The sequence below is a fragment of the Lacerta agilis genome, chromosome 15 (genome assembly GCF_009819535.1).
Source record: "Lacerta agilis isolate rLacAgi1 chromosome 15, rLacAgi1.pri, whole genome shotgun sequence".
NCBI lineage: Eukaryota > Metazoa > Chordata > Lepidosauria > Squamata > Lacertidae > Lacerta > Lacerta agilis.
The window spans coordinates 15118341-15137090 of record NC_046326.1 but is presented as its reverse complement, the minus strand read 5'-3'; the positions used below and the strand labels follow the sequence as shown (position 1 = coordinate 15137090).

General features: G+C 53.7%; 1 protein-coding gene across 17 annotated transcripts in view; it reads right to left on the bottom strand.

Moving 5' to 3' along the window:
* The window catches only part of PHLDB1 (pleckstrin homology like domain family B member 1), a 43299-nt gene that overhangs the window by 9544 nt on the left and 15005 nt on the right, over positions 1–18750 (bottom strand). For 14 of the 17 annotated variants that reach the window (XM_033171330.1, XM_033171339.1, XM_033171326.1 and 11 more), the window contains 9 exons: positions 15938–16063; positions 13779–15133; positions 8288–8560; positions 7364–7504; positions 6986–7117; positions 3966–4094; positions 3048–3203; positions 2828–2938; positions 2488–2577 (listed from right to left, as the gene is read on the bottom strand). In XM_033171330.1, the coding sequence (XP_033027221.1) occupies positions 2488–2577; positions 2828–2938; positions 3048–3203; positions 3966–4094; positions 6986–7117; positions 7364–7504; positions 8288–8560; positions 13779–15133; positions 15938–16063 (2513 nt within the window). The remainder of the gene's footprint in view (positions 1–2487; positions 2578–2827; positions 2939–3047; positions 3204–3965; positions 4095–6985; positions 7118–7363; positions 7505–8287; positions 8561–13778; positions 15134–15937; positions 16064–18750) is intronic. The other 3 variants (XM_033171329.1, XM_033171337.1, XM_033171338.1) reach the window with 1 other exon arrangement.

Here is an 18750-nt window from a genome sequence, read left to right as displayed (position 1 = left end):
CCTCAGGCTGTTTGGGCAATTTATTCTCAGAACGGAGTCAACGGAGAGGCTGCAGAGAGGCCTTCTTCTGCTTCCTACCCCACTAAGTGCTCTTGTGCCTCATTGCCAGTATGAGAAGCCCCCACCCTCAAGCTTCCCCAGAAGGGAAGAAGAAGAAAGCAAGTCAGAGGAAGGAGGTTACTGCTGGGAGTCTGAAAATCACACAGGCAATAAAGAAAACGGTTGCAGGGATATTGTCGCCTGAAGAAAAACGGGGAGGGAACATGTCTTTCAGGAGAGCCCCAGCAGCATTCCCCCCCCCCCATGTGCACATTTTAAAGAGAAATAACCCCTGTAATATCTTACACAGGTGGTAATTATGCAACACCCGAAAGAACAAGACAGAGCCACAGAATAAAAGTGCAGGAGGTGGTTTTCTAAATATTTTGGGTGGAACTGCTCAATGCCTTCTGGGAAGTTTCTGTTAAATGCACAAGGTGTACACGTCTTTAACTCCAGAAGTAAGGGAGGGTCCTCGTCCTCAGGGCAGAGCAGCTGCATTGCATGCAGAAGGAACCAGGTTCCATTTCCAGCGACGTCTCCAGGTACGGGCTGGGAATGGACCCTGCCTAGAAAGCTGGAGAGCCGCTTCAGTCTGTGTAGACAGTACAGTCAACGGATGCAATGGTCTGGCTTAATATAGTACACTTAGCTTATAAAACATGGGAATGTCATAGCTCTCATACAAAACTTGAATTCCCCGTTAGTGGGAAATGTGGTCCAGACATGGAAGACCCTGCTAATAGAAATGTTCCATGGATCACAGAAAGGCATCTGCTAAACAGGAACAGATGTTTAGATCTGTTCAGAAAAGTCAACTAGAAAAATATATATTTTAAAAATGGGTTTGTGGAGTAAGATGCAGAAATGGGTTTACGTATTGTGTGTGCGCGCCTATGGGCCCTTTGCTGGATTTTATTGCCCTGTCTGCGCTTCCGAAAATTTACAAGGAAGGACGTCGCTGCGAATTTCATGCCTGATTATAATTACGGCTGCCCCCCAAGTTAAATAACTTTTAGCTGACTAATCAAGTATATTAAAATGTTTCCATAGCTTCATGCTGATTAGGTCATGTTTTGATAATGTACCGGTAAATGTTCTAAGTTTTGTACCAAATTTGTATATATTTTACCGAATGACACTGCACACATTGCAGCAGCCTTTGGCTATAAGCAATAAACTTGATACTGACTAATCAAGTGTAATCAAGCTCTAAATATACGTGCACGATACTAAAACAATAATGGGGAAGCGTGTTTTGTTTGGCTTCAGGTGGCCCGTGTTTATAGTGCAGGGAGTGGCATCATAAAAGAGCCCCTCCCCTCCAGCTTGAGAAAGAGGGGAGAGGGAGGGGGAGGCAGGATGTCCCTTCTAAGAAGGCACCAACCACCTGTAGCTTTCATTTTTATCAGCAGTTCTGCAAAGCACCTAGATTAAAAATAACTGGCCTCTTTGTTGCCGAATCAGGATGCCTTTTTAGTGGATTTAAGTAGGATTTTTAGTTTATTCATCAAAGCAACCAATTCATGAAAAGTTACAATCCTAAAACTATAAGCCCTGCAGCAGCTGGGTCAGTCCAAAGGGGCTGATCTAGTCCAGCATCCTGTTCTCACAAGAGGCCAACAAAGATGTCTCCAAGCAGGGCATGAGTGGATCACAGGAGGTGCCATTTTAGGGGCTGAAAATTAATGTTTGCAAATTTCTTCAGTGAAGGGTCTTAAAAATATGTTTTTTGGGTGTGAGGAATTCAAATCTGCTATTATTTTCGTGATTGGACAACATTTAGCTTGGCAAGTCCAAGTTTGATGAAGAAGCACATGAACTGCTTTCGGAAAACCAAAGAATTTTAATTTTACCCTCTGAAAAATGACAGAATGCCTAATAATAATAATAATAATAATAATAATAATAATAATAATATAACTGCAAGTACTTGGCAATCATTTTTAACTATTTCTATGTGATTTTACACACATTTTACTAACCAAGCAAAACTAAATGAAATATGTTTCGAGTTCCCAATACAACATTTTAGCACCCTTCATTTTTGGAATTTGAAGGCTGAAAATTGCAGCACGCCCTGGACTGGAACAGTCCTATTTTTAATGGACCTGGAAAATCTCAATAATGGGAGATAATAACAACTATCTTGGACTATGGGAGGCTGGCTGGAGCAGCAGCTCTGGACATGAGGTCCCAGCACACCAAGCTTTCCTGGGCAGGGTTTGCCTCTTCTCCTCCCTCTCAGCCTCCTTCCTTAGTAAGGAGAGATTGCCATCGAACTCTGTGCTGTTAGCAGGGTAAGGTGGGAGAAACAAGCGCTGCCAAGGCAAGGGCTCACTTCCCACTGCAAGTTCAAGAGGCTGCAAAAGCCTGCACCCTCGGGGCTTTGCTGAAGCCCACCCACCCCCACCCGCAGAACCTGGGCACCCACAGAGGTCCTTTTACCTCTCGCAGAGCTGCAGAGGCCTTGGGGAAGCCGGAGCCACCAGTCAGCACCCGGTACCGTCTCTCTAGCGTAAGGAGGGTCTCCTTCTCCTACCACAGGGAAGGAAAAGGGAGAAGCTTGTTGGGGTGTTTCCAGCCATACCACCCAGCCTCCAGCTCCCTCTCCCCTATGGCACAGTGCCAAAGGGAGAGCCGTGCCCTCCCTTATGTCAACAGACCCGGTCCCACCTAACCTTCCCCCAACTGGTTCTGGCAGGACAGAAGCCCCACTCCAGGTGGCCCTGCCCTGCCTGCAATGCCTCGCCCAGCTCTGTCAGATGCCCTCCTTGCCAGGCAGTACCTTCTGTAGCATCTGCAAGGTGGTGGCTTTCTCCTTGCCCAGCCGGTCAGCCTCCTGAGCAGCCTGCAGCCTGATCTGGTTGGCTTGACTCTCCAGCGCTGCCAGGCGTTCCTGCAGGGACATGGAAAGAGCGGGGTTGGGGGCTGAGCAAGTGTCACGTGGCCAGTCCCACCCCACCCCTCAGCTCAAAGGGCTTCCTTCTCCGCTCTCGCCCACCCACCTTCCTCCGTGCCACGCTGCGGTGGCTCTCGGCTTTGCTGTGCAGGAGCTGCTGGCTGAGCATCTCGCGTTCCTCCTCCAGGCGGCTCTCCTTCTCCAGGTGCTGGAACTCCAGGTCCTCAAACAGCTTCGTCTCCGTCTCCAGGGCCTCCGCTTCCTGCAGCAGGGACACAGCGGCTCATCTGGGACTCGGGAAAAGCGGGTGGCTTGGGCGGGGTGAAGGAACATTGGTCCATCTAGCTCAGCAAGGATTTCCAGGGGTTTTTTCTCCTGGAGATGCTGCTGGGGATTGGACCTTAGGACCTTCTATGTGCATCCAGTCCAAGCCTTCCAGAGGGTCACTGGGCAGGTGGGACAAGGGTCCAAAGGCTGCAGAGCCAGCAGAGGCAACCTGAAGGACAGGGCTGTTCTGCCTCTCCTCTGCAAGCAAACCCTTGCAAAAACAAAATACCAAATGGGGTAAGGCGAGCTCTTTTTTAATCAAAAGGACACGTAACCAGCAAAACAGTTCAAGGAGGAAAGTAGCTGGGGGGGCATTCAATGGAGGAAGGAGCTGGCAGCCTCCCGGAGATTCCTCTGGTGCCAGCAGGAGCCATGAGAAAGGGGTGTAGGGTGGGTTTCTTGAGGAGCTGCAAGGACTTGGCCACCCTTGCTCCCTGCCAGGACGGGCTCAGCTTCATTCCAGTCTTAGCCCCTTCATGCTCCGCAAAGAGGGCTCCAGGAGAGGAGTGCCCCCACCCATGATCTGAGCTCCCTCTTCCGGAAAAGCCGTCCTCCCAAGAAGAGAGCTGCCAGGGCGCCAGGCCCTGCTGAGTTGTGCCCCACCAACCCAAGCCAGCCTGCCATGCTTACCCTCGGCCAGGCGCTGACCCCGGCTGCAGGCGGGGAGATGGTGGGGGGCAAGGGAGGAGACACTGACCCTTTGCATCTGGTCCTGCAACTGCTCCCTCATTGACTCAGGGCAGTTATCAAGCTGGTGCTTGAGCTCAGAGTACAGTGCCCGCAGTCGCTCAAGTTCCTTCCTTTCAGCATCAACCTTTGCCCTCTCCTGAATCCGGGAGAAAACAACACACACGGAAGAGAGAGAGAGAGAGAGAGAAAGAGAAAACACACTTCTCAAGAGCAGGCCATGCAAAGCAAGGGGGCAAGAGGTTAGCAAGGGGGCTCAAACTCTAACAGGGTTACCAGGAAGCTACTGGGAACCTCAGCCTTGCGTCTCAAGTCACCATGTGCCCAAAGGGCAGGCTTGGCCACCCACAAGTCGCCTCCGGCCAATTACTGGCCTGCCCAGAAGAGTTCACCATGTCAGCTGTCGCAAAGAAGAGTTTGGATTTGATATCCCGCTTTATCACTACCCAAAGGAGTCTCAAAGCAGCTAACATTCTCCTTTCCCTTTCCTCCCCCACAACTGATACTCTGTGAGGTGAGTGGGGCTGAGAGACTTCAGAGAAGTGTGACTAGCCCAAGGTCACCCAGCAGCTGCATGTGGAGGAGTGGAGACGCGAACCCGGTTCACCAGATTACGAGTCTACCACTCTTAACCACTACACCACACTGGCTCTCTAGAGATACTCAAGAGTCCAGGAAATGGGTATTTTCAGGATGAGACACACACCCTCCCTCCAGCCCCATCCCAGCCATCCCCGAGTTGACTCATGACACACAAGCTTTGCTATGTTTGAGACACAAAACTAGGCTCATGCCTTTCTGGAGTTAGTGCAGCACTGTTTCCTGGGGGCCTCTGGGCACTTTGGGGTACATGTCAGTGAGTGAGTTGGCAGCAGGAGAGAGGCACCAGGCCCACACTGGGGGCAGCAAGCACCTTGCCACCTGTGGCCAAGGCTGCATGCCGGATCTGACTTCACAGGAGTCCACAGAATGTGGCAGAGGCACACAAGGGACAATCTCAGCTTATATTTTGGAGCTGTTTTTTTTTTAAGGTTTCTATCCCCTTATGACTGCAGAAAGATGCAGCCAAAGCCTCCGTAGTCAAGAGGGAAGAGAGGCTGGTGCAGATTCCCAAGAGATTGGGGCTTATGGGGCATCCAGGCCCCGCCCCATAAGCAGAAAACCCAGGATTGGTTTTGAGAAATACCAAATGTGGACTAATAAATTATACAGGATGATAGAAAAGGTGCACATGCGTTCAATTTATACAAACTGCAGAACTGAGCTTTCCTCGGTGCAGAATGGCAGCCCTTTGGGGCTTGGGCTGCTCTGCCAATGCAGCTTTATCTGCCCTGGGGCACAGATTTCAGCTCTGGGCGCAAGGTTGAGGAAAGGAAAGGAGGCTTCTGACGCTTGTGATGTAGAGGTTTGAAAGGCGACTAGGTGGAGGGGGCCAGGGGCGCTCATGTGCCCTGCAGAGGGGCAGTCAGCAGAATACGTGGGGCAAAATAAAAAACCAATAGAACGTATCACCCAGTTTTCCTTGGGGCAGAATCTCAGGGTGGGTGGGTGTGAGTGTCAGCTGCCACTTTTCAATTCTGGGTCAGCTTGCCTAGGCGTCATGCCTTGCCACTCCATCCACACAGACTGTCCTGTGCTGTATTGATCCCCCCCCCCGGCTTTGGCCCTCACGACCCCTTGAAATGAGATCACTTGCACAGCCCTCAAAGACTCCACGTCGCCCTGAGTTTTTTATAGTGAATTTAGTGTGCCAGCAGCGGACTGGGTGGTTCTCCACTGTCCTTAAGGAATAATCCCAAGCTGGGGAGGCCTACACACCGGGAAACAGAACAGCAAGCCCTGAGCCCGCCTTCAACAGCATCAGAAGTTGTGCATCGAAATCCGTTTCCTTAACAAACCTGCAAGTTCCCCCGCAGCTAGACTAAAGTGATGAAGAGGCTGGAGCACCCTGCCTGTTGGCGGGCAGCTGGGATGGGCACCCGCATGGGGGAGAGGGAGGGCACTGCAGAGCTCCTTCAAGGCACCCAAGCCCCCTCAGCCCCCCCAGCTCCCCAGGAGGTGCCAAGGCTAGGCCCTGGAGCCGTGTCCCTGCCAGGCAGCCTCCGATTGGGTGGGATGTCTGTACACATGCAATAGACCCTCCCTCCTCCTCCTCCTCCTCCTCCTGCTGTCTTTGGGGCTTCAGCCATGCTCCGCCTCACTGTCTCAGTTAGGGTGACCCACCAGCAAGATGCAGGCAGGCAGGCATCCAAGCAATCAGAGTCAGAGAGAGAAAGAGAGAGAGAGAGAGAGAGAGAACGGAGAGAGGGTTAGAGCTGGTTAGTGCGAGGCGGGGGGGTTAGTGGCAGTGCTTCGCAAGGTGTGTGCGTCCCTTAGGCTCCCTGCGGGAGCAAAGGTTTGAGAAAGGCTGGGAATTGGCAGCCCCAAAACAAGCACCTGGGAGGCTAAATGCCAGGGAGTCCAGGGGCACGGTGGGAATCGGGTCCCAGTGGCAACTTGCTTCCATCCCCAGCCAGCCAAGGTGCTGGTCTGGAGCTGCCTGCCTCGCAGGCAAATATCTTCTTAATGCCTCTGATCTGGAAAGATGAATTGGGGCAAGGAAGGGCCCAGCCTTGAGCAGCACCAGGGAGGTGGATGCAAACAGCACTGCCTGGCTTGAGAAGAGACACCTCAGACACCAAAGCTTGGAAAAAAGAGGGCTCCCCTCTGGAGCCCCACAAGCGGTTTTCCAGCTTGCCACAAAGCACCAAGAGGAACCGCCCCAAGTTCAGCTCCCAAGCGAGTCACCTCGGCTTGAAAACCCAGCAGAGCGGCGAGGGAAAGTGCCAGGGCACCTTTTGCAACCCAGTTCCCCTCGGAGTAGCATCCTTGGGGGCGGGGGGGGGGGGTGAGGAACAGAGCAGCCAAGCTGGGCGGAGCAGGGCCAGCCCAAGCCGAGGGCCACACGTGGCCTGGTTGTGCCTCCCCAAAGAAGAAGGGTGGCCGGGTGGCACTAGGGCAGCCAAGAGGCCTCGGGTGCCAGCCATTTACCTTGTCCCGGTGGATGGCGGCGTCCAGACCAGACATACGCTCCTGCAACTGCTGCACTGCCTTCTGCTCCTGCTGCAGCTGGATCAGCTCGGCCTCCCGCTCGCCTTGCAGGAGGGCCCGCTCCATCTCCGCCTGCGCGAGAGAAAAGGGGCCCCATCATGCCAAGACTCAGGGCCCGCCTCCAGGCCTCTCTCTGCAGGAGGAGCCATCGGGAGGTGGGGGGTGAATTAGAGGCCTCCCTGAGCTCCAGCAACTCTTCATTCATGAATGAAGTCTAGGGCTGGGCCCCTCCTGGGGTGTGCCCTGCCCACCAGCATGACCAAATGGGGTACAGCCAAGAGGAAGGAGCCCTACCCTTTGCCCTCATCCCTGCCTAACCTCCCGGGCTGTTTCCTGCAGCTGCTGCTCCAGCTCCTTAGCTCGGCTCTTCAGCTGATCGACGGTGGCCAGGACCCTGGTGCGCTCCTCCTCCAACAGAGCCGCCTCCTGGCTGGCTTTGGTGCTGGGCGGCTCTTCGTGCTGCGGAAGGTTTGGAAAATCAGCAAAGAGGGTAGCCTAATTTGACACCAGGCACAAAATAAAGCTGATGCAAGAAAACCTCATGTGTCCTTGATGACTAGGCCTTCCTGCTGCATGCAAAGCTTAAGCTGACATGTTTAAAGAGAAAGGGAGAGAATGCTTCTCTCGGGTCTTTAAAACCATAGAGAATTTAATAAGAAGAACATAAAGGATTGTCATATTGGTATCCTCAGACTAGTTGCATCAAGGAAACCTTGAAAGGGGGGTTATTAATTCTCCCCTCATTCTTTGCATTACATCGCTATGTTGAAGCTGCAAAACTTTTAGCTGATCCTCAAAAAAACCAGGGCTTTTCCCTTTGCAAAAAAAGCTGCAAAACTTTTAGCTGATCCTCAAAAAAACAGGGCTTTTAGAGGAGGAAAGCCAGAAAAATATTTTTTTTTCTTGTTTCCTCCTCTAAAAACGAGGTGCGCCCTATGGTCCGGTGTGTCCTATGTAGTGAAAAATGCGGTAACTCTTCTCCCCAAGGAGATTAAAGAATGCACAGGCCACTCTCTCCTCTGAGCCTACCGAGGCATACCAAGTACATGCCAAGTCAGCTGCCCCCAACCTGTTGTGGGACTCCAACTCCCATCAGCCCCAGCCAGCCTGGTCAGGGAAGATGGCAGCTGTATTCCAAAAAATGGGTGGAAGGTGCCAGATTGGGGAGCAAAGGAGCACTCCACCCAGGGCAGTCCCTTATGCTCCTCCTCATCCTCCCAGCACCAAGCATGGCCCTCTCACCTCCTGGCCAGCACTCTCAGTGCTGCTGCTTTCCTCCTTCAGGTGGTCCTCATCCGAGCGCTCCAAGCTCTCCCTCTCCCGCAGGCCCAGGGTTCCCACCAGCTGCTCCTTCGCTCGTCCAAGACTGATGGAGCCCTTGGAGGGCCTCCTTCCCGGCTGGCCAGCGCCCTCGGCAGTAGCGCTGGGGAAGGTGCTGTGCTCCTGGCCCGGATCGCCATCGCTATGAGTGTATTCGGCACACAGGCTCAGGATGGTCTCCAGCCGCTGCCGCTCCTAAGCAAAGGGCAGAGGGGTGAAAGGAAAGCTATCAGTATCGGCATCCCAGAGCATCCCAAGACTTTCGGTGCTCTGGAAGGAGCCACAGCTGACCCTACACCACCCCACCCCACCCAGGCTCCCTCCAACTTCTCGGCTCTTGTGGTTGGCTGGTTCCCTAACCACTGGCTTTCCCCAGCCTTTTCACAAGGGAAAAGTGAGAACGTGGCATTTCGTGTTTTCGCCCAACCTGTTTACTGTCTTATCGTGCAGCTGCTTCCGTAAGCAAAGACAGTGCCAGCCGCTCGCGCTCAACATCTTGGGTGGACTGCGCATGTCCGCACATGTGCACTCCACCCTGGATGCTGCACATGCGTTGTGACGTCAGGCCGTGCGTGCATGCGCACTAGGGAGCGGCGCCCTGCCCCCCCGGGGGGTGCCCCCGCATTTGCCACTCCGGGCAGCAAAGCGGTTCCCTACGCCACTGCACGCAGCAGCTTACAATATTTATCTGGCATAAATGCAATTTGAAAATTAAGGCTTCTATGAGCCCTTCTATCTGAGCCCTATTGCAGAGATCTTTCAGAGAAGCGCTAGCAGCTATCTGCGCCCCTGCCCACCCCCCACCGCATACTACAGATGCCCGACTGGCCTCCCCCAGCAGTTGGGAATTATATGTCACTGCTCCTCCCATGCAGGCACCTTTACTTTTGACTTTCAGGTGCCTCGTGAAGATCTTTTTATTCCAACAGACCCATGCATCTGTTTTCTTGAGCAGCCAGTCATTTTAATGATCATATATGTGTGTGTGTGTGTGTGTGTGTGTGAGAGAGAGAGAGAGAGAGAGAGAGAGAGAGAATGATGGTATATATCAAATTGTATACTGTCCTGCTATATGGGGGAAGGCTGAAGGTATATAAAACAAATTCAAGCAAGCAAACAAACATCTGATTCAGCGAATGGAACAATAAAGCCAGCAGCTACCTAAAACAGGAGTCCAAGGAAATTGAAAGAGCCTCCCCAAGCAAGAAGATGGTCGGAGCAGGGAGGGCCCAGGAAACTTCCCTACGGAGCTGCCTGCACAATGGCAGCAGCTGCCCCTGGGGAAAGAAAGCCTTTCTCCTGCTCTCGTGCAAGGAGCCACATCATAGGGTTCTGAAGGCTCCACAGGTGTGCTTTCAGAGTACGTCCCCTTGAGGAGCCTGATACACCTTGACTCAAGGCTGGGCCACCTCAACGGGGCTACAACAGGTGCCCTTTAGAACTGGCAGAGAGAGAAGCCAGCCACCAGCAGGCAGGAGCAGCTTGGCACCCTTGGGCCTCACCCACCCCACTGGGAGAAGGGCCTCACTTGCCTATGTGCCTTTTCACTCCTGCACAGGTGTCCAGGTCAGCTGCTAACCAATGAAAGACAGCAGAGGCGTTGTGGGTGGGGGCAAGGGGGGGGGGGAGAAAGAGAGACCGCAGGGATACCAGGGAAGCGCCAGAAACTGCCAAGAAAAAGCTTTGCAACTTTCCCTCTAGGACTCAGTGAAATCCAAGTCTCCCTCCCACTGCTGAGAAGAGCACCCCCATTTTAGCTTGTATGCAGCCCAACTGGGTCGTGGTGGGAACACACAGGACCCTGTGCCAAGCTAAGCTTCACCAGGACTAGAGCAGGCTTTCGTGGGCAACCCCCGACGCTCATCTCTCCCAGCCCCCCCCCCTTCTACAAGAGATCAAAGCAAATTCTGTCCTGGGAGAACACCCCCCAATTAATCCCCACCCATGCCGCTGCTTCGGCTGTGCCAAATGAGATGGAGAGGGGAGCAGTGTGCCAACATGCACACAGGCTTACGGTACTCACTGTGAAGTCCAGGGTGACACTCATCAACATCTCACAGACACATCCCTCCAGGCCTCTCACAGGCAAGGAACACAAACACCTCTAGCCTCCTTTAACAAAAGTCGAGAACCAAAAAACGCTCCCCGCATACCCCGGCACGTGACCAGGCTAATGGCAGGGTGCGGGCCCAGCAGCAACAGCCTCTCCACCTCCCCCCCCCCACCTTCCCGCCAGCCTATTCCTCCTCTGTGAATCACACAAGCTGTGCAAACAAGCAGTTGTGAGTCAGTGCCCAGCCACTGGCGAGACAACGGGCAGCCTGCAGGGTGCAGCTGGTTGTGGGTGGGGGCTGGCACAGCAGCCCAAGGTGGCACACTCCACAAGCCTGAGCCAGGCAGAGACCCGGGCCCAGCTGGGGGAAAAGGCTGCAGAGTTACTCTGGCTAGCAGCCGTGTGGTGCAGCTGGGCTCAGAGGCAGGGCAGAGGACCAGGCACACAAAGCGCCCCGCCCTGGTGTTAGCTCTGCCAGGGCGGGTCCCACCCAGAGTCAACAGTTAAGGACACAAGGACAGCCTTGCTGGATCCAGCCAATGGAGTATCCTGTTCTCACAGTGGCCAACCAGATGCCTGCGATTCCGCAAGCAGAATTTGAACACAAGAGCGCTCTTTCCTCCTGCCGTTTCCAGCAACTGGCATTCAGAAGCTTCTTCCAACTGTGGAGGCAAAGCACAGCCACCATGGCTAGTAGCCATTCGTAACCACGAATTTGTCTAATCCTCTTTTAAGGCCATCTAGGTTGGTGACTATCATTGCCTCCTGGGGGAACGGAGTTCCATTGTTTAACTGCGCTCTGCATGAAGAAATGCTTTCTTCCATCAGAGTGTAACGAATCAGATCTAAGTTAAGGGATGTTCAGAAACCCACGGTGTTTTAGGAGTTAATGGGCACCCCAGTTTGAGTGGCAGATACCCCTCGGGAGGCGGGACCTTCCGCTCTTTAAAAGGAGGGAGCAGCCGTTAGTGTGAGGAGAGAGTGGTGACTGGAAGAAGGAGGGCGTGGGGCCAGGTTAGGTTAGGATCGTTGAAGATGTGTATATGTTGCTGAAAGAAAGAGTTTACACTGTTATGAAACTAAGCTTATGAACCATTACTGAAACCGTTATGTTATGTAAGAAATAAAGACCTCTTATTGTTGAGCTAAGAAAATATCATCGTTCATTTGGTCCAGCGAGTTAAATAGGCTCTTGAGGAGGTGAACTCAGGGAAAGGACAAAACTAACCTGCAGGGTGATAGTTTGTGTCTTGGAGTTCCCTCAGGAGGGGCTAGCGGGCGGAAACCCTGGTATTGCCACAGAGTTGCTAAGAGGGCTTAGCTAACTGATATAGTGAGGGGATCTAATAAGGAGAGACCCCAAACTGTAGGCAAAGGAGAGGTTAACCCCTGAAGCCCTGAGCAGAGGATATAACCGGCCACGGCCACTGGACAGGAAAACTCCCGTTACTAAGGGATCCCCAGATTATAGATAAAAGGGGATTGAAATAACAGACGGACCTCAGAGGGACAGGTGGGGTGCATTGTAATTTGACCCAGAACACCTGATTAAAAATTCACTTAGTAACGAGGGGAGAGCCTGAAGTGGAGGTTCGTCGCACGCTCTGCATGAAGAAATGCTTTCTTCCATCAGAGTGCATTGGGGCCCCTTCTGTGCCATTCCCGGGGAGCACTGGGGTCCGTGATGGGATCCGGGCAGCATCCAAACGTTTGGTTAGGAGTTGCTTATCACCAGATAGGAACCGCAAGAGTTAACTCCAGGCAGGCAGAGCATAAAACAAAGCCAAGAAAAGGAATGGTGCATGCTCAGTCTGGGCTGCACGGGAAAATCCCAGAGACTGCACCGTTTCAGGCCTGGGGGTTACAAGCCGACTCCCCCCATTCACAGCTCCACCTCACCCCTCATCACAGAGCCAGGTGTGCCTTGGGAATAAAGCTTGTTGTTCTTCTGCAGGGGACCACAACCCATACATTCCTGCCTCAGTTCCCCAGGCAGACACTCTTGCAAAGGGGTCTGAAATCCCCTGCGCTTTGTACAGAAACGGTTCCACGCAGCTATTTCTGCCACCACTTTGCTACCTGCCTGACACATAGGCTGATTTTGCCCACTCCCCCGATAACACCCCTTGGTAACAGAAACTCAAGGTTTGGCATGTGTGAAGCTGGAAATTCCAGAAATATAATTGACTTCCACCCCCACCCCCCTCAAACAATTAGCACACCTAGTTGTTGGTTGCAAGGAAATGCATGTATTTAGCTTAAGATCCCTAACAATCCTGGCAGGGCAGCCCCCAGCCTTCCCTTCTCTCTGGGGAATGGTTATTCCTTCGGCTTGCCCAGGATCCCCTCATTCATTCCACATCTAGTGTTAGAAACTCAGATATACAACCTTAAACCTAGGCCACAGCTGCCACAACGGTGCTGAATTTTTGAAAAAATATTAATACTATTCATTTCATTTCTCTACCGCTTTTTATTTTAAAGAAAAAAAATCTGGAAGCGGTTTAAAGGTAAAGGTAAAGGGACCCCTGACCATTAGGTCCAGTCGTGTCCGACTCTGGGGTTGCGGCACTCATCTCACATTACTGGTCGAAGGAGCTGGCGTACAGCTTCCGGGTCATGTGGCCAGCATGACAACGCCGCTTCTGGCGAACCAGAGCAGCTCACGGAAACGCCGTTTACCTTCCAACCAGAGTGGTACCTATTTATCTACTTGCACTTTGACATGCTTTCGAACTGCTAGGTTGGCAGGAGCTGGGACCGAGCAACGGGAGCTCACCCCGTCGCGGGGATTCGAACCGCCGACCTTAAGAAAAATGCTTCAGATCATTCTTTATGTGTCGTTTTGCCTTCGCCTTATTTATTTACCTACGTAATTCTACTGCCCCCTAGCAGAAGTATTGTAGTAAGCCAGTGTGGTCTAATGGTTAGAGTTTCAGACTAAGACCTGGGAGATCAGGGTTCAAATCCCCACTCAGTCACAAAGCTCACTGGGTGACCCTGGAGTCAGTCACAGCCTCTTAACCTACCTCACAGTGTTGTAGGAATTAACTGATTGGGGGGGGGGGTGAACCATGTACTCCTTAGAGAAAAAAGTGGAATAGAAATACAGTATACAAGCCCTTCTCCCAAGCTGCTCAAGAAAGCTGGAAAGGCCAGAAAGATGTCAGTCGCCAACCTGGTATCTGGTTGCAATAGGTCCTGTGCAAGTCGCAAAACATGCCAGGCGCCTGGCTAATTTCTAACACTGGCAAAGGGGGGAAGGGGGCTGTTTCCCTCTCACCGCAGCCCACCCACCTCAGAGACACCCCCGGACCCCCCCCCCTTGTGCCGGCTGCCTGAGCAGGTGGCCCAACTCACCAGCCGCTCCATCTCCTGTTCCCGGAGCCGCTCCTGCCGCTGCCAGCGATGGTATTCCCTCAGCTCCCCCTCGTCGCCGCTGAGCTCCGAGATGCTGTGCTTGCGCTCCCGCAGGGGCCCCGGCGTCAGCTCCAGCCCCCCAGACAACTTCCGGTGCAGGCGGGGGCTCTGGCGTGGGGAGGCCGAGGTCAGGGAGCCCAGGCTGTAGGCGGGGCTCAGGCCAGTTGCGTAGCTGGGCTTGCGTTGGCCAGGATCCCTGGCGAGCAGGGTGGGTGAGGGGCTGCGCCCCCGCAGACAGGAGAAAGAGGCCGACACAAGGTCCTCGGGAGGCTCCCTCCGCCAGCCACAGGGGGCCTCGCCGGCCTTGGCCTGCACTGGGGGGCCGCCGTGAGGGGCTGGCGACACTGCCCGGCGGGACAAGGCGGGGCTGAGAGGAGGCAGTTCCCGCATGCTCTCCAGAGGCCGCCGGCTGAGTCGGGGGCTCTCGGGGGGCTGCAGCGCCCGGCTCGACTGGCTGAGGGGTACAAACCCTGCAGGCTCAGCTGGCGGGAAGCCTTTCCCCAGCCCTTGGCGGGAGGTGCCAGCAGGCGTGTCCCGCACTTCCCGGAAAGGGCTGGGAGGCCTCTCCTGCAGAGCCGTGGCCTTGGTCCGTAGGGTGGAGGGCGACTGGAATTTGGGGGCCAGGCGTGGGCTAGTGGGTGGCTGCACCCGAGGGCTGCCCGGCAGGCTCTCGCTCAGGCCGGCAGGCAATGCCGGTGGAGGGGAGCTGCGTGGGCCCGGGCGGGGGTTCTCCCCCGAGGGCCGGGCCCTGCGGCTGGGCGTGGGGCTCCGGGGACTCTCCTGTGTGGCCCTCCGAGCCATCCGCGGGCTCCCCGGCCCCCGTGTTGGGTTCGGGCCTCCGGTGGTGCTCGGCAGGTCCAGGCTGGCCCCGCCGTGAGGAGTCAGCATGGTGTGGTTGAAACTAGAGGAGCGAACGGGCACCACCGGAGGCAGGGCAGGGCCCTGGTCCTGGGTGCCAGGCGAGTGGCTGGCGCAGCTGCTGCTGCTTGCGGGAGAGGAGAGGGGAGAGAAGGGCGGGGAGGTGTTTTCGTAGCTGGATCCCACAGACATGGCGCCAGGGCTCTGGGGAGGGGACAGCAGGTAGCGCCCGCCCCTGCCATTCACGACGGAGGAGTCTGGCGACGGAGCGTTGCCGCGGCTGCTGGGAAGCTGCCTAGGGGTGCTGCCTTCCTCCTCCAACACAAGGGAATCCATGATGTCCTGCAAGTCCCGCTCGATGGAGCTGACCAGGGCGCTGTGGCTGTGCCGGGAAGCCTTTGCCGTATCTTGGTTGCCGTTCAGAAGGCTCTGGGCCTCTGTGGAGAGAAAGGCAAGGTGGGCTGGGGGAGCTCTTGCCCCTCCTCCACTGCTCCTGCTCCCACCCCACTGCTTCTGCAACTACTGCAGCTCCCTAACCCCACACATGTTGCCTGTGAGCCATGCTCAACTTCTGCGGGTGGGAAACTTTTTCCCAAAATCAAGGCTTATCAAATTCTCTGGACTCAAGTCACCAAGTTCTGCATCGGCAGCTGAGACATCATCATCATCATTAATTAAATTTGTATAAATTTGCATATTAAATTTCTATATACCCACAGGTCTCAGTGGGGTTACAACATAAGCTCACAATATAAAAACACAAAATACATAATAAAAACAAAAGCAATCGGATAACGCCACCCTCCTCAACACCTTTTAAAAGGACACTGGATGTCAATCGGCCAAGGCAATGTTTTTGCCATGCGCCTAAAGGTGTATAATGAAGACACCAGGTGAACTTCCTGGGGGGAAACATTCCACAGACAGGGGGCTACTGCAGAAAAGGCCCGTTCTCGTGTTGCCACCCTCCAGACCTCTCATGGAGGAGGCACCCAAAGAAGGGCCTCACATTTCACAAGGAGCGGCAGGAATTCCAAACCACGGCACAACAGCAGAGGTTCCCCCACCCCAGACATAATATCCCTAGACAGGGAGCTGGGGGTACTCAACCCCCCAACAACCCCATGGTTACGAAGGCCAAGGGAACATCAGGGGCAAAGGGCCACGTGGCTATTCCAAGTGACTGCAGGGATGGGGGGCTGTGCTGTGCCTCCTGGATCTCGCCCTTGAAATTCTCCTACCTGCTGTGAGCCCATGCTGGGGAGCAGGGCTTCGCCCCACGCTGGGAATCATGCTTTTCATCCACTTTGCCTCAGCCGGGTGGTTGAACCGAAGGAAGGTCGACTGGCCCAGGCAGATCATACACCCTGAAAGAAAATGAGAGAACTGATGGGGAGAGGGAAGATTCACAGTGATCTCACAGACTGAGCAGGAAATCAACCCCATTGAAACATACTTTGCTGTCACACAGCAATCTCCCCTCTCACTGCGCTTTGAACCCACGTCCAACAGGGGTTGCAAAAAGAACGACTCTGCCTTGGAGCCTCTTCCAAACGGCTGGGGTTCAGATATGGCTGACCCTGCGAAGGGCTCAATACCAAGACAGCCCCATTGTCACTTTCCCAGGACAGCGTCACGAGGGAGAGTCCAGCTGGGTCCCTTTTAATGGAGCTGGTGCAACACATACAATATGATCTTGGAAGCACGTCAAAAAGTGATCTGGTGGGTGCCAGGTGTTATATGGCAACAAACTGTGGGCAGAAAAGGAACAGCAAAGGCCGGGAAACGTGGAAATAGCTACTAGGAAGAGTTAAACCAGACGTTGGGGGTGCATCCGTGGCTCTTGAGATGCTGTCAGGACTCCCAGCTCCCACCAGCCCTCAGCCAGCACGGCCAATGTCCAGGGATTATGGCAGCTCCAGTCTAGCAACATTTGGCAGTCCACAACTGTGACCCACCCAGAGTCTGGCCTGCAGGAGGCCAAACGAGGCCACCCTAAGAGCCGCAACCTGCTGACGGGGTTCAGATGCTGGGAGGCAGGCTCAGGTTAAATAATAGCAACAGTTTCCACTGTGAATGCTGTGGGGGCCCAGCCTTGCACTCCCACTCCAGCCCAGCTGTCCAAATCTGTGAGCAGCTCTATGAATGACAGGGCAATGACAAGCTGCCTTGCGCACACAAAAGGTGTAGCGGGGGGAGGGGGCTCGTGCGCAAAGGCGGAGCAGCAGGATTCTATGCCTGCAGGGGCAGGATTCCAGCTCCCTGGCTGGCCGACAAGCCAGCTCCTGCCTGGAGCGCTGCTGTGGAATGTGCACCAGCGTTTGCGGAGAGCAAGGTGTGGAAAGAAGAGGCCCGCCACACCCCCTCCTGCACACTCCGCCTGACACCACCGGTGCACTTGTAGAGGCTCCGGCTTTGCCCACCCAGCACCTGCCACAGAGGCCACCCTGCTTCTAAGGAGGGATTGGGACCTGTCCAGACAGAGAGGTCATTTCTTTATCTTATGCAAAGGCTGGGTGGCTCGGCTGACATCCCACCCCACTGCAGCCCCCTGGCTTTCACCAGGAATTCACAGCCCCCTCCTGGACCCCTTGATCATGCGGCAAAGCAGGCGGTAGAAGCAGCTCCTTTTGGGAAATGGGACAGAAAAAAAACTGGCACCAGCAGCTGCCCCTTTTGCAGTAGCGGCTGCCTGCTTCCCGGCCACAAGTAGAAAAACCCACAACTAATTCCAGTCTTGTGTTCCCCAAATGCCAGAGTCAAACCCCTCCGGACTCACCAGAGCCTGGCCAGGGCAGGTCCACACCACCCAGAGATGATACACAAACACACACACACACACACATTCCTGGATTTCAGAAACTGCCGTGTTGGCAAGCACGTTCCTGGCCATTTTTAAAACAAACCAAGGAAATTGAAGGTTACTAAAAACGGAGCCTTTGGGTGCTCCATAATAACACTGACCAACCCTTCCCCTGGCAGGACTGGATTCAAAGACAGGTTGCACTTCCTCTGGGGTGCAGCTGCTGCTTAGTGTTAATCAGGTGCAGTCACATGGCTTCCAAGATCAAAGGTGGCAAACATCACAATCATCCCACCTCCTTCTTCTTAATGGGATCGCATGTTTAGCTAATCCCAAGAGTCTGAACCGCACAACCCTAATATCTGCTCCTTGCCACATGGGGAACGGGAGAGGGTGTTCAGAAGCACCACTGCCTCCTACTGGAGAGCCAGAGCATAGTCACAATGGCTACTAGCCCAGTGTTTTTCAACCACTGTTCCGTGGCACACTAGTGTGCCGCGGGATGTTGCCTGGTGTGCCGTGGGAAAATTTGTGTTTATTTGATTCCTATTCAAGAGAATTACTTTATATATAGTCAATATAGGCACAGAGTTAATTTTTTTAACATTTTCTAATGGTGGTGTGCCTCGTGATTTTTTTCATAAAACAAGTGTGCCCTTGCCCAAAAAAGGTTGAAAAACACTGTACTAGCCATATTTAGGGCTATCTTCCATGAATTTGCCTAAGACTCTTTTAAAGCCACTTCGGTTGTTGACAATCCCTGCCATGAGTTTTGAGTGTTGAGAGAGGAATAAAAACTTTTCTCTCTCCACCTTCTCCATGCATTATTTTATATACTTCTATCGTGTCACCTCTTATCTAAACTAAAAAGTTACAATTACCCACAAACACGTAAAGGAGGGAAACCATGTAAAAGTTGGAGGAGCAGAGCATTTTTCTCCAAGGACAGCCACCTTAAAGGTCAGAATGTTGAAATGTTCTCCAACTGGTTTCTGAATGCTGCCATCACTGGTGTCTGGTTTGTGTGCCTATCTGTTATTTTGTCTATAGAGTGCAGGAGCGCTTTGCTGCTTGGTAATGGAATACAGTACAGAATAGGGCATTTTTGAGGAGCTGGCGAATAAACTCGATGTTATGGATCACGTTACGAGGCAGAATTCTGGAGAAATGAAAATTGCTGCTCAATCTCTGCATGTTTCTCCCCCAGGGACAAAACTGATGCTTCTGCACATCCTCAAAAAGGACAACTTG